The sequence below is a fragment of the Delphinus delphis genome, chromosome 11, assembly GCF_949987515.2.
Source record: "Delphinus delphis chromosome 11, mDelDel1.2, whole genome shotgun sequence".
Lineage (NCBI taxonomy): Eukaryota > Metazoa > Chordata > Mammalia > Artiodactyla > Delphinidae > Delphinus > Delphinus delphis.
This window is the reverse complement of record NC_082693.1, coordinates 102,064,282-102,076,899: the sequence shown is the minus strand read 5'-3', so window position 1 is coordinate 102,076,899 and position 12,618 is coordinate 102,064,282. Positions and strand designations below refer to the sequence as shown.

The 12,618-nt window shown below is 37.9% G+C and overlaps 1 protein-coding gene and 1 non-coding gene across 4 annotated transcripts in view; one reads left to right on the top strand and one right to left on the bottom strand.

The window, feature by feature from the left end:
* Positions 1–12,618, top strand: part of SYCE3 (synaptonemal complex central element protein 3) — a 28,743-nt gene that overhangs the window by 7,024 nt on the left and 9,101 nt on the right. For all 3 annotated transcript variants that reach the window (XM_060025902.1, XM_060025901.1, XM_060025904.1), the window contains one exon: positions 685–793. In XM_060025902.1, coding sequence (XP_059881885.1) covers positions 685–793 — 109 coding nt within the window. The remainder of the gene's footprint in view (positions 1–684; positions 794–12,618) is intronic.
* On the bottom strand, positions 5,391–5,497 carry LOC132434608 (U6 spliceosomal RNA). The gene has a single exon (XR_009521332.1). It is a non-coding gene; the product is annotated as a U6 spliceosomal RNA (small nuclear RNA).

Genomic DNA, 12,618 nt, shown 5'->3' with positions numbered 1-12,618 from the left:
TTCCCCTAGATCTTCACATGACAACTCCTTTTTGTCATTCAAATGGCAGTTCAAATGTCACTTCATTAGAAAGGACTTCTTGGACTTTACAAGCCAAAGCATTTCTCCCCATGAAAAATCTTTATTACACCATCCTTTTTATTTTCTTTGTAGCAGTGACCACAAACTGAAGGTATCTTTATGAAACTGTTAACTTGGCTATTATCAGTCTCTCTCCCTGGAATGGAAGCTCCATGACAGCATCCAGTCTATTTGGATCCTCAGATATGCTGCAGTGTCCCCAGAGCCATAGTAGATGTCTGGCACATAGTAGATGCCCAGTAAATCTGTAATCAATGGTGGATAATGGAATGGACCTCAATTAAAGCAGCAACCTTGGAGAGAGGGAGGAAGGCAGTGATAGGAGAGACTTTAAAGAGCTGGGCCAGGCTATGATCTCCACAAGGGCAGGATTCAGTTTACTGGTGACTCTCAAGCACTGACCCTTCCTGACCCATAGATGATTTAATGTTTATTCCATAAACAAATAAAATTGGTGAGTTTCAGTGACCCCTTAGGTCAGGAAGATAAGAGGAGTTAAAGATGACCTAAGTTTTCCGGCTTGGGCTACCCAGCTGTGAGTAGTGGAGCTAGAATTGAAACACTGGTTTGTCTCACTGCATCTTCTTTCTGTGCACTGCCTAGATGGCTGATTCTGACCCTGGTGAAAGAAACTATGAAAACATGCTGAAAATGCTGTCAGACCTGAATAAAGACTTGGAAAAGCTATTGGAAGAGATGGAAAAAATCTCAGGTAAGATGTTTTCCCATGCAGGGTACCTTCACCCTTCTTTCCAAGAGCTGAAATCCTCCCTACACTTCTAAGCTCAAATCAAGGGCCTTCTCAACCAGGTCTTGCCTGACTACTTTTCAACTTCTGCACCATATAACTACTGTACCACAAGATTTTACACGAACCTCTGAATATTGCCTTGACTCGTTTTCTGATTATTTTATGTGCGTTTGCATCTTATTTCTGCAAATGGGCTGTTATCTTTTTGAGGGCAGAAATAGTGACTTCTTCTTTTGTAACTGGGCACACAGTACCATACCCAAGCTCAAGTACTCAGCAAATGACAAATTATGTTAATATAACACCTGTGAACAAAGTTGGAACATACTTTCTGTGAATCATTTAAATAAGAAGAGTTCAGAGAAATAGTGCTAAGACTGGCGAGGTGCTGAAATGGGAGGTACAGCCAGTGTAATGAAGCAGCAGTAGAGTTCAACAAATTTCTCCATTTTTGGAAAAAAATGTTTGTCTGTTATTTTATTCAACATGTTTCCACTAAGCGGTAACTAGCAGTGGTAGTGATACCATTATAAGTTTTTAATTTGTTCTTTACTAGTTCAGAATATGTGTAATTCTTATAATTGTGTGAACCTAAGTTTTGCTAGAGAAAACCATAATGTAAAACAAATTTTAGAAAGCCTGCATACTCTACTCAAATGAAAACACATTATTTTTAAGGACATTATTAGTTTATAAATAATCTCCATTTATTACAACAGTCTTCAGAAAATTTCTGCTTAGAAATGTTTGCAATTTTGTGCCCATGTACTTGAAAGTCTTATATATACCTTGCTAAAATGTTCTATAATTCATTTTCCACTATAAGTTATTTAACTCCTTCAATCTAATTAAATAGTCTCTTATTTAACAGCATTTACTAAGCACCTACTATGTGCTTTTCTAAGAATACAAAGTTGAATAGAGATGCTCCTTCATTAGAAGAAGTGGGCAGGGGCCAGAAACAGACATCAAGATGACTAATTATAATTTAAATATATAAATTAAAATTAAAGCACATTTTAACTTTATGTTAAAATTATAACCTGGGAAATGCTTATAATGGTGTATACCAAGTACCAGGGAGGGAGCAGAGAAGAAGGAGAGGCTGACTGCCTGGGGAAGCAAGTGAGGCTTTGAACAGAGCAGAGCACTAGGGAAGCACCAGGGATTGGACAGATGGGGTAGGGCCCATGGGTAGGAGGAGATAGCCAAGGCTGTGTGCCCGTGTGGGAAAGACTGGCATAGTCAAGAAGTCATATTAGTGCATGAGATTCACAAGGAGGCAGGCCAAAGAAAGAAGAGGCTCAAAAGGTGAGAAGAAGGGTCTTCAGCGCCAAGCTAAAGAGGTTTACCTTTCTTGTTCAGGTGATAGGGAGCCATTTGGGATTTCAAGGAAGACACTTGCCTTTTGAAAAGATACCTCTGGTAGCAGTGTGAGAGATGGTTCGGAGAGGGAAGACTAGAGGCAGGAAGGCCAATTAGGAACGTTTTGCAGAACTAAAGGCTAAAAAGGGGCTAGCCTTACCTCAGGCTTGGCACTGAGAACAATAAGAGAATAACAGATTTCTGTGATAGCATCTCTTATTGATTTGTAAGAGCTCTTTATGTATTAAGACTTGTTCAAAATTGTAGTAAATATTTTTCCCAGTTTGTTATTTTCCTTTAATTTTGTATACGAAGCTTTGGTAAACAGAAGTCATATGTAGTAAAAATGTATCAATATTTTCTTTTCTGATTTATTCCCATTGCTGTGATGCCTAGAAAACCTTTCCCTAATCCAAGATCAGTGAAATAGTCATTTATATTTTCTTCTACTTTGTGTTTGTTTTTTCTTTTTTTTTTAAATAAATTTATTTATTTATTTTTGGCTGCATTGGGTCTTCTTTGCTGCACACAGGCTTTCTCTAGTTGTGGCGAGCGGGGGCTACTCTTTGTTGCAGTGCACAGTCTTCTCATTGCGGTGGCTTCTCTTGCTGCGGAGCACAGGCTCTAGGCACGTGGGCTTCAGTAGTTGTGGCACACAGACTCAGTAGTTATGGCTTACGGGCTCCAGAGCAGAGGCTCAGTAGTTGTGGTGCACATGCTTCATTGCTCCGCGACATGTGGGATCTTCCCGGACCAGGGCTCGAACCCGTGTCCCCTGCATTGGCAGGCGGATTCTTAACCACTGCGCCACCAGGGAAATCCTGTTTGTTTTTTTAAACATTTAATTCTAAACTATCTGGTGTGCCAAAGGAACCAGGCTGTGTACTGCATTTTTATTTAGATTCACTAGAGTCTCTCTTTTTGGCAAATAATTCCAACAGTAATTAAGGTAATAGTTAAGTAAGTTATTAAGTAATAATAAAAGTTAATATTGCTAAGATGATATTACTAAGGTAGTAGTGTTGTAAAAACAATGCTCTCTCACCTTAGAGACAAGGTTGACAGGTGTTTATATGGAAACAAGTCACATAAAAGACTTAGCTTTGACAATTTTAAAAATTTGTCTTTTAAGTTTTCTAAGTAAACCTGAAATTGTTTGATAGATTCAACTATTGTATTTAAGCATCTGCACATCCTGGAAGGCTTGTGTACTTCCTTTCTCACAGAAATAAAACAAATGTAGCCTGCATCTACTTGGCATGAATGAGGCTTCTGCTGTGCATGATTCCACATCCCCTCCCCTTGGTGCTTTTCCACGTCACATTCCTTGAGTTGATGGAAGGTCCATTATTTCCCCTTTAGCTTATTCTTTCCTTCGTTTTAGTTGCACATATTTTCCTCTTTTTATTATTCTATTTTTATATAAATGTTCTGCACAGTTGTCTAATTTGGGGGGCAATATACATCTTTCAGATTTTTTCTTTAGCAGTTTATCAGCTGGTGAAGATATGTTTTTATCAACATATAAGCAACCACAGGTTAAATAGTATTAAAATGTTTTGTAAAGTTTACCTTTTGTAATTTCTTAAGTAAACAGTACGTTCTTGGGTCCACGGACTCAAATCCAACGGTTGAGAACAATAAAATATTTTCTACCTGAAGTGTAAGCAGCAGAACTATTTTGTCATAGTGTCTCTAGGTCAAGTTAGGATAAATATTGTTGACAGAAGTAGCATGATTTGGGGCCATGATGAATCTCACACCCTTACCCTTTAGGTTAAATTTAAAGTGAAGCCCAACACGTAAGTTCTTGGCCTCTGTTGCCCCTGGGAAGGCTCTTGCCCAATTTTTCCAGTGACCACACAGGGCAAGGAAAATCACCAAACAAGCAGTCATCAACTATCAAAAGCACCAACCAGCAAATAAATGTAAGTGTGCATATTTATATGTATTTATATAAATATATGTGCTTAAACTATTAAGTATATATGCATAACTTAAGCAATATTAAAAAGCCAAATCATCTTGACTCCAAGGCTTAAAGTTTCTCTTTCTGCTCTCTTGAGCTTAAGTCAACTCATGACCTAGGATACAGTACAGATTTAGCTGTAGAATGCCTTATGGGGGTGAGCCTTGAGAATGTAAAATTTCTCAGGTAGAAGGAGAGATTCTAACTTGGTTTCCCTCATCTCCAAATCTATCCCATCCTGTCCTGTTAGTTTAGAAGTAATTTCTTTATTACTCATGAAGTTTTTATATATAGTAGAGCAGAGATAGCTAACCTGTTATATAATATGTTAGGTTTTATGGCTTATCACACTGGTTTCATTATTATTAATCAGTGAGTTCCCCTTCATTATTCTTTTTTCTTTCCTTTTTTCTTTTTATACCTATTCTCACATGTTTATTCTCCAGATGAGTAATAGATTCATTTAATATTTTATTTGGAATTGTGTTAAACCTATACATTAATATAGAAAGAATGATATATATATATTTTTTAATATTTATTTATTTATTTATTTTTGGCTGCGTTGGGTCTTTGTTTCTGTGCGAGGGCTTTCTCTAGTTGTGGCAAGCGGGGGCCACTCTTCATCGCGGTGTGCGGGCCTCTCACTGTCGTGGCCTCTCTTGTTGTGGAGCACAGGCTCCAGACGCGCAGGCTCAGTAGTTGTGGCTCATGGGCCTAGTTGCTCCGCGGCATGTGAGATCTTCCCAGACCAGGGCTTGAACCCGTGTCCCCTGCATTGGCAGGCAGATTCTCAACCACTGCGCCACCAGGGAAGCCCAAGAATGATATGTTTTTAACATTAAGCATTCTCAGGTAGGAATGTGCTATTCCTCTCCAATTATTCCAGTGTTCTTTAACATGTCTTTAACATGTCTCAAAGGGTTTTGCAATATTTTTCTCCAGATTTTTTTTGCCTTCAATTTTATTTTATTTTTTCCAGTTTTATTGAGATATAATTGACATATAATATTGTATAAGTTTAGATTGTATAACATAATGACTTGATATATGTATATATTGCAAAATGATTACCATAATGCATGTAGTTAATATCCACCACCTCACATGGTTACAAGTTATTTTTTCCCTTAGGATGAAAACTTTAAAGATACTATTCCCTTAGTAACTTTCAAATATACAATGCAGTCTGGTTAACTATAGTCATCATGCTGTTCATTACATAAACATGTGAAATCCTTCACAAATTGGCATGTCATCCTTGCACAGCGGCCATGCCAGTCTTTTCCGTATCATTCCAATTTTAGTATATATGCCATCAAAGGGGGCACTCTCCAGAGTGTTCAGTACATTTACTTCTGTGTTTCTGTTCCTATTATAAATGGGGTGTTTTTCTATTTTATTTACTACATAATTAATACTAGTGTACAGGAAGGCTGTAGATTCTTGGATATTTTGTATTATTCTAATAATAATAATAGTAGTAATTTTATTATTAATAGCTTATGTTTATTGTTTACCATGTATTGGTCTCTTTACCATATGCTTTACACACATTATCTCATTTATTCTTCCTAACAAGTTTATGGGGGAGAGACACTATTATTGTTTCCACTTTACATATGAGGAGGAAATTAGAGCTTACAGAGTTTACATAACTTTTTCAGGGAATTCCCTGGTGATCCCATGGTTAGGATTCAGCGGTTTCACTGCCAGGGCCCAGGTTCAATCCCTGGTCAAGGAACTAAGATCCCACAGGCTGTGCAACACGGCCAGAATAAATAAATAAATAAATAACTTGCTCAAAGGCACTTGGTCAAACTGTAGTAATATCCAGCTCTACTCAGCCTCTAGAGTCTTCTATCTTTTTCTGTATTCTGAAATTATACGTATAGTATTTGGAAACAACTCTTCATTGAACAGTTAATGGTGAAACTGCTAGAGATAACTTCTGATAACTTTTTCAATTTCTTCTTTGGTTAATGCTTTAAGATTGTGTCAGTTTGTGTATTTCATTTATCCTCCCACTTCATCCATTTCATCAGTATTTTCTAATTTATTAGATTACTGCTATATATAGCATTATTAGCATTTTAAAATAAATAGCTATTATTAGATGATTGTAATGAATAATCATGTTTATTATTTAATAAATATTATTAATAATTCATAAGTTGATAATTATTAAATAAACAATGATTTTTAAAAGAAATGTTGAATGTACATTGTTTTTAAAATCCAAAGTAAATTAAATAGAAAATTACAAGAAAAGTTTAAAATCAGCAAAATCCAGCCACTCAGAATTAACTACTGTTAACACTGGCAAACATGATTCCAAGTCTCTCTCTATGCAAAAACAGAATAATGGAACAATACGGGATGCATAGAGGAATCTTTTTTTGACAGATACACTTTAATGAAAATGGAATCATACTATACAAGCTACTTTTAAAATAAAGAGTACTACCTTTAATTTTACTTAAGAATTTAAACTGAAGAAATTCTTTACTTAAAATAAATATTTCTTCACCATAAAAACTATACTAAAATTAAGAAAGTTTGTGGGGAAACATTAAGGAAATTAGTGTTATTTCTTCAGTTGTATCTTTTTTTTATTTTTAGTTGTATCTTTTATCTTTATTCAGGATCTAATAACACTAATCAGTAGTATTTATGCCTTATTAATTGCTATATCCTATACTAAGCACTATATGAATTTGTTTATTTAATCCTCACAACAATTTTTGAGATATAGGGATTGTTATTATCCCTATTTACAAGTAAAGAAACTGAGACACAACTGTCCTTCGTTATACTATTACCTGCATTTGTATATTATCAAGTACAAATAATGTTTACATTAACAATAACATTTAGAACATTTACACTCTATTCTGTAATCATAATTCCTAAGGTTGTTGAGACTCACACATTCTGTATTCAAATAATTCAAAGAGTTAAACCTAGTAACTATAGCGTTGGACATTGTATTCCTTGAATTCATAAATGCTTGAGAATATATCTATGTTTATAACTGGATGGTAACTTGGTTAGGTATATAATTATTTTCTTTATAACGTAAAATATGTTTTCAGCATTTAGTGGCACTGTGAAGATGTGTGAAACACTCTGCCTCTTAAAAATGACTTTTCTGCCTGTAAGATTCTTTCTTTATTCTTGGAGTTCTATACTTCACCAGCATAAGATTGGTGTTAATACCCTCTGACATATTTCCTAGGACATGTTAGATCTCTAGAGCTGTAGATTTGAGTATTTTTTATTTATTTATTTTATTTTATTTATTTATTTTTGGCTGCTTTGGGTCTTCATTGCTGTGCGCGGGCTTTCTCTAGTTGCGGTGAGTGGGGGCTACTCTTTGTTGTGGTGCGCAGGTTTCTTATTGCGGTGGCTTCTCTTGTTGTGGAGCACGGGCTCTAGGCTCGCGGGCTCAGTAGTTGTCACTTGCAGGCTCTAGAGCGCAGGCTCAGTAGTTGTGGCGCACAGGCTTAGTTGCTCCGCTGCATGTGGGATCTTCCCGGACCAGGGCTCGAACCAGTGTCCCCTGCATTGGCAGGTGGATTCTTAACCGCTGAGCCACCAGGGAAGCCTGATTTGAGTATTTTTATAAGATCTTATTCAGTTATCATATCTTTGGATACTTTTAATTCTATTTATTTGGTTTATTTCTGCAGAAATTCCAGTTATCCATATTGTCTGTCTCTTTTTGTCTTATCTTCATCATCATCTCTGTAATCCATTTTATTTCTTTGTTATTTTCCATTTTACTTTGTGTCAGTGCCTCAAGACTGTCGCCCTGTTCCCTGATTATGCTGTTGTATAACAATTTTCTTGTCTCTTTATTTTCAACCTCAGATGTAGAGAATTGATTTTATCATACTTCTCAGTTTGTGATACATTATGATTCATTGGTCCATGCAGGGCACTACTAGTTTAATTTTTTTATTTATCCCCTTCGGTCCCCATGCTCCATTCCCTTTCCTCTCTCCACCCGTAGGCAACAAGTCTAATGTGTATTTTTTGTGTGTGTATGTTCTTGTGAAATGTATATTGCTATTTTATACATTTATTTGAAATTTCTATAAATGGTAAATTTATGTTAAATTTCTATAAATGATTATATATTTTTCATACTTTTTTTTCATTCAGAATTATGTGTGTCAGCTCTTTCCAAGATGCTATGTATACATCCAGTCTGTTACTTTTAAAGGTTACAAAGTATGCAATAATGTACATCATTCATGAGTGGCTAGGCTAGGCCACATGGGTGATAATATGGAAGTTTAAGCTCAACGCATCTGTAGGACCTGTGAATGAAGACAGAGTCTCAGAGAAGGGCATATGGGCAGGGAAAGCATCTTAATATGCATTTGTTTTTCTACATTCTAAATTAATTGGATTTCTGGGCTTTCTTCATCCTGCCTTCCCTAAAATTTTATTATTGTTTTAGTAAAACTTTGAGTTAAATGCTTTATCCATTTATTTTTATTCCTTTTTAAGTTATGAAAACATTTGGAGCTGTGCATTTATCTCTAGATATGTCATTGCAACCCATAAGTACTGATAAATAGTGTTCTTGTTTTTTATTGCTTTTAAGTCACCTTTATTTAGGTATAAATAAATAATAAAATAAATATTTTAAGTGTAATGTTCACTGAGTTTTGCAAAATGTATACACCAGTATAACTAACACTATTGTCAAAGTACAAATTCTTTCTATCTCTCTAAAGCGTTTCCTTTTGCCCCTCCCCAGTTAATTCCCACTCTTCCTTCCCCAGCACCAGGCAGCAACTGATATACTTGCCTAGCGTTTCATATAAATGGAATCACAGTGTATACACTTGTGTCTGGCTTCCTTTGCTCACCAGGTCCAGTCAGCATAATATCAATATAATGGAAGAGCTTGATGCCCTGTGGAAGGGAGAGGCAACTAAGGAGCTGGAGAGTCGATATACCTGAATTAGGATAATGAGAATGTATTGTTAGCCTTGTCAGTGGAAACCAAACTGCTTTAGGTGGTGTTTACTAAGAGGTATAGAGAAAACAGCATTTTTCAGATCAATAGCTGCACACTAGGTACCAGGGGATGTGTTAATTTGTTCAAGCAACGAAACCACATCTGGAACAGCAGCTGCAATTGGAGTCACCACCTGACTGAGTTTACAATAATCCACTGTCATTCTCTCAGACTTGTCTTCTGTACAGACCAAACAGGCAAGTTGAATGGGACTGTGGTGGAGTTACCCCCTGCATCTTTCAAGTCCTTAATGGTGGTAATAATCTTGGCAATCCCTCCAGGAATACAGTGTTGCTTTTAGTTTACTGCTTTCATAGGTAGAGGCAGTTCTAGTGGTTTTCACTTGGTCTTTCCTACCAAATAGCCCTCACTCTGTGGATTAGGGAACAAATGTGGGGATTCTCCTAGTTGCTGCGTATATATATTTCGATTATGCATCCTGGAACTGAGAAAATTACCATAAAGTGGCTTCAGAAGCCCACTAAGCCCACTGTGAGACAGACCTCAGCTAGAACTCCATTGATAACCTTACCTCCATAAGCCCCTCTTCTGACTGGTAGATCACTACACTGGTAGCGATGTTTTGGGTCACCAGGAATTAATGTCAGTTCAGAGCCAGTGTCTAATAGTCCCCAAAATATCTGATAATTTCCCTTCCCGCGATGGGCAGCCCTCCAGCTGCACTGTTGTAGGGTGCCTCTTCCTGAAGCTGACGATCATGTGAAGAGGAAAAATAACTAAACAAGTAGTTACAATAGATTTCTATGAGTGTTAGGACTGAATAATCTACGTGGTGCTATGGGTAGCCAAAAGTGGAACCTAATTTGATATAAGGAGCCAAGGAAGGCCTCCTCGAGTAAATTACTTCTCAGCTAAGACTAAAATATGAACATGAGTTAGCTGAATGAAAGAGGAAAGGAGAAAAGTGAAGAGATGAGAGTTTCTGAATACAGAAAGAATAGCAGGTTTAGAAGGATGTGGGGAAGAGTGAGTTCACTTATGAATATGCTGAGTGGGAAGGGCCAGGTTTTTTTTGTTTTTTTTTAAGAGATTGTCCAATTTTTTTTTTTAATATTGACATATGTCTTAAATTTATTTATTTATTTATTTTTGGCTGTGTTGCGTCTTCGTTTCTGTGCGAGGGCTTTCTCTAGTTGTGGCAAGCGGGGGCCACTCTTCATCGTGGTGCACAGGCCTCTCACTATCGCGGCCTCTCTTGTTGCGGAGCACAGGCTCCAGACGCGCAGGCTCAGTAGTTGGGGCTCACGGGCCTAGTTGCTCCGCAGCATGTGGGATCTTCCCAGACCAGGGCTCGAACCCGGGTCCCCTGCATTGGCAGGCAGATTCTCAACCACTGCGCCACCAGGGCAGCCCAGGGCCAGTTTTATATATTGTCAAAAATATAATCACAGAGCCAATGCAAACGGTATAATGTACCAATATAAACTGGTGTAGCCGTTATGGAAAAGAGTATGGAGGTTTCTCAAAACATTAAAAATAGAACTACCGAGGGGCTTCCCTGGTGGCGCAGTGGTTGAAAGTCCGCCTGCTGATGCAGGGGACGCGGGTTCGTGCCCCGGTCCGGGAAGATCCCACATGCCGCGGAGCGGCTGGGCCCGTGAGCCATGGCCGCTGAGCCTGCGCGTCCGGAGCCTGTGCTCTGCAACGGGAGAGGCCACAACAGTGACAAGCCCACGTACCGCAAAAAAAAAAAAAAAAAAATAGAACTACCACATGATCAGCAATTCCCCTTCTGGGTATATATCCAGGAAATTATGCAAGAAGAATGCATTCTGGAGATGTACAGCATCATGACTACAGCTAATATGATATTGTATGCTTGAAATTTTCTACAAATGTAGATCTTAAGTGTTCTCTCCATACCAAAAAAAAAAAAAAACCCACATAACTGTGAGGTGATGGAAATGTTAATTAGCTTGAAGCTGATAATCACTTCACAATGCATACAATATCAAAACATCACATCGGGGCTTCCCTGGTGGTGCAGTGGTTCAGAGTCCGCCTGCTGATGCAGGGAACATGGGTTCGTGCCCCGGTCTGGGAAGATCCCACATGCTGCGCAGCGGCTGGGCCCGTGAGCCATGGCCGCTGGGCCTGCGCGTCCGGAGCCTGTGCTCCGCAACAGGAGAGGCCACAACAGTGAGAGGCCCGCGTACCGCAAAAAAAAAAAAAAAAAAAAAAAAAATCACATCGTACACCTTAAATATATACAATTTTTATTTGTCAATTATACTTCAGTAAAGCCGGAAAAATATAATCCCAGAGCTCAAAGACTGAGGGGTTGAAGCACTGTTCATTTCATTCATTCATTTGTTCAACAAACACTATTTTTAAAAAATATTTATTAATTTATTTATTTAGGCTGCGCTGGGTCTTAGTTGCAGCATGTGGATTCTTAGTTGCGGCATGCATGTGGGATCTAGTTTCCTGACCAAGGATCAAACCTGGGCCCCCTGCACTGGGAGCATGGAGTCTTACCCACTGGGCCACCAGGGAAGTCCCAACAAACACTTTCTAAATAACCACCTATGCCAAGCCCTGAGCGCAAATTGCTTATAATCTAATGGAGAAATAAATGTACAGACACATAAATGCAATATACTATGTTAATTGCTATAATAAAAGGATATTAAAATTTCAATGAGATTTTGGATGAGTGGCTGAAATCTGTGTAGTAAATTGTGGAATTTTTTAAGAGGAGGTATGGAGCATTTCTCTGAAGTATTGTGAGGAGTTCCCCAGATAGACAGGTGGCAGGGAAGGCTTTCAGACAAAAAGAACAGTTTGTGCCAAGGAACAAAAGAATAAGAAAGCTGGTTGGACTTAGGGTTCAATTACTGTTGAATACACTATAAGTGGAAGTGATAGAGAGTAAATCTAAATGAATTATCTGGGGTCAGATCATGAAAGATTTCGCGTGCCACACCAAGAAATCATCCTACAGGCAACGGGAATAACTGAAGAAAGTTAGGCAGTGGAATGACATGAAGAGATAAGTGTTTTAGAAAGATTCTGTAGCAGTGTAGAGGACACTGGGAGCTAGCTCAGCAATGACCTAACCAATAAATACATGAGATGATAAGCCACTGTTAGTGAAAGTCCACAGAAACAAGAGTCAACATATTTACATCTCCAAGGACCATAGATGATGTCGGATGCAGCCTCCTCAAAATCCAAAATCCTATGAACAGTGAGTTTGAGGCACTTTAAACTTTCATTAATGCTCTCCTCAAAATCTTTACAGTTTTCTAGCTTCCAACAACTGTCCCATTCCAAAGCTACTCTTACATTTTAGGTTTTTGTTACAGCAGCACCATACTCTCAGTACCAAAATCTGTATTAGTTATCTATTTGCTGCATTACAAATTAACCCAAACTTAGCAGGTTAAAACAAGA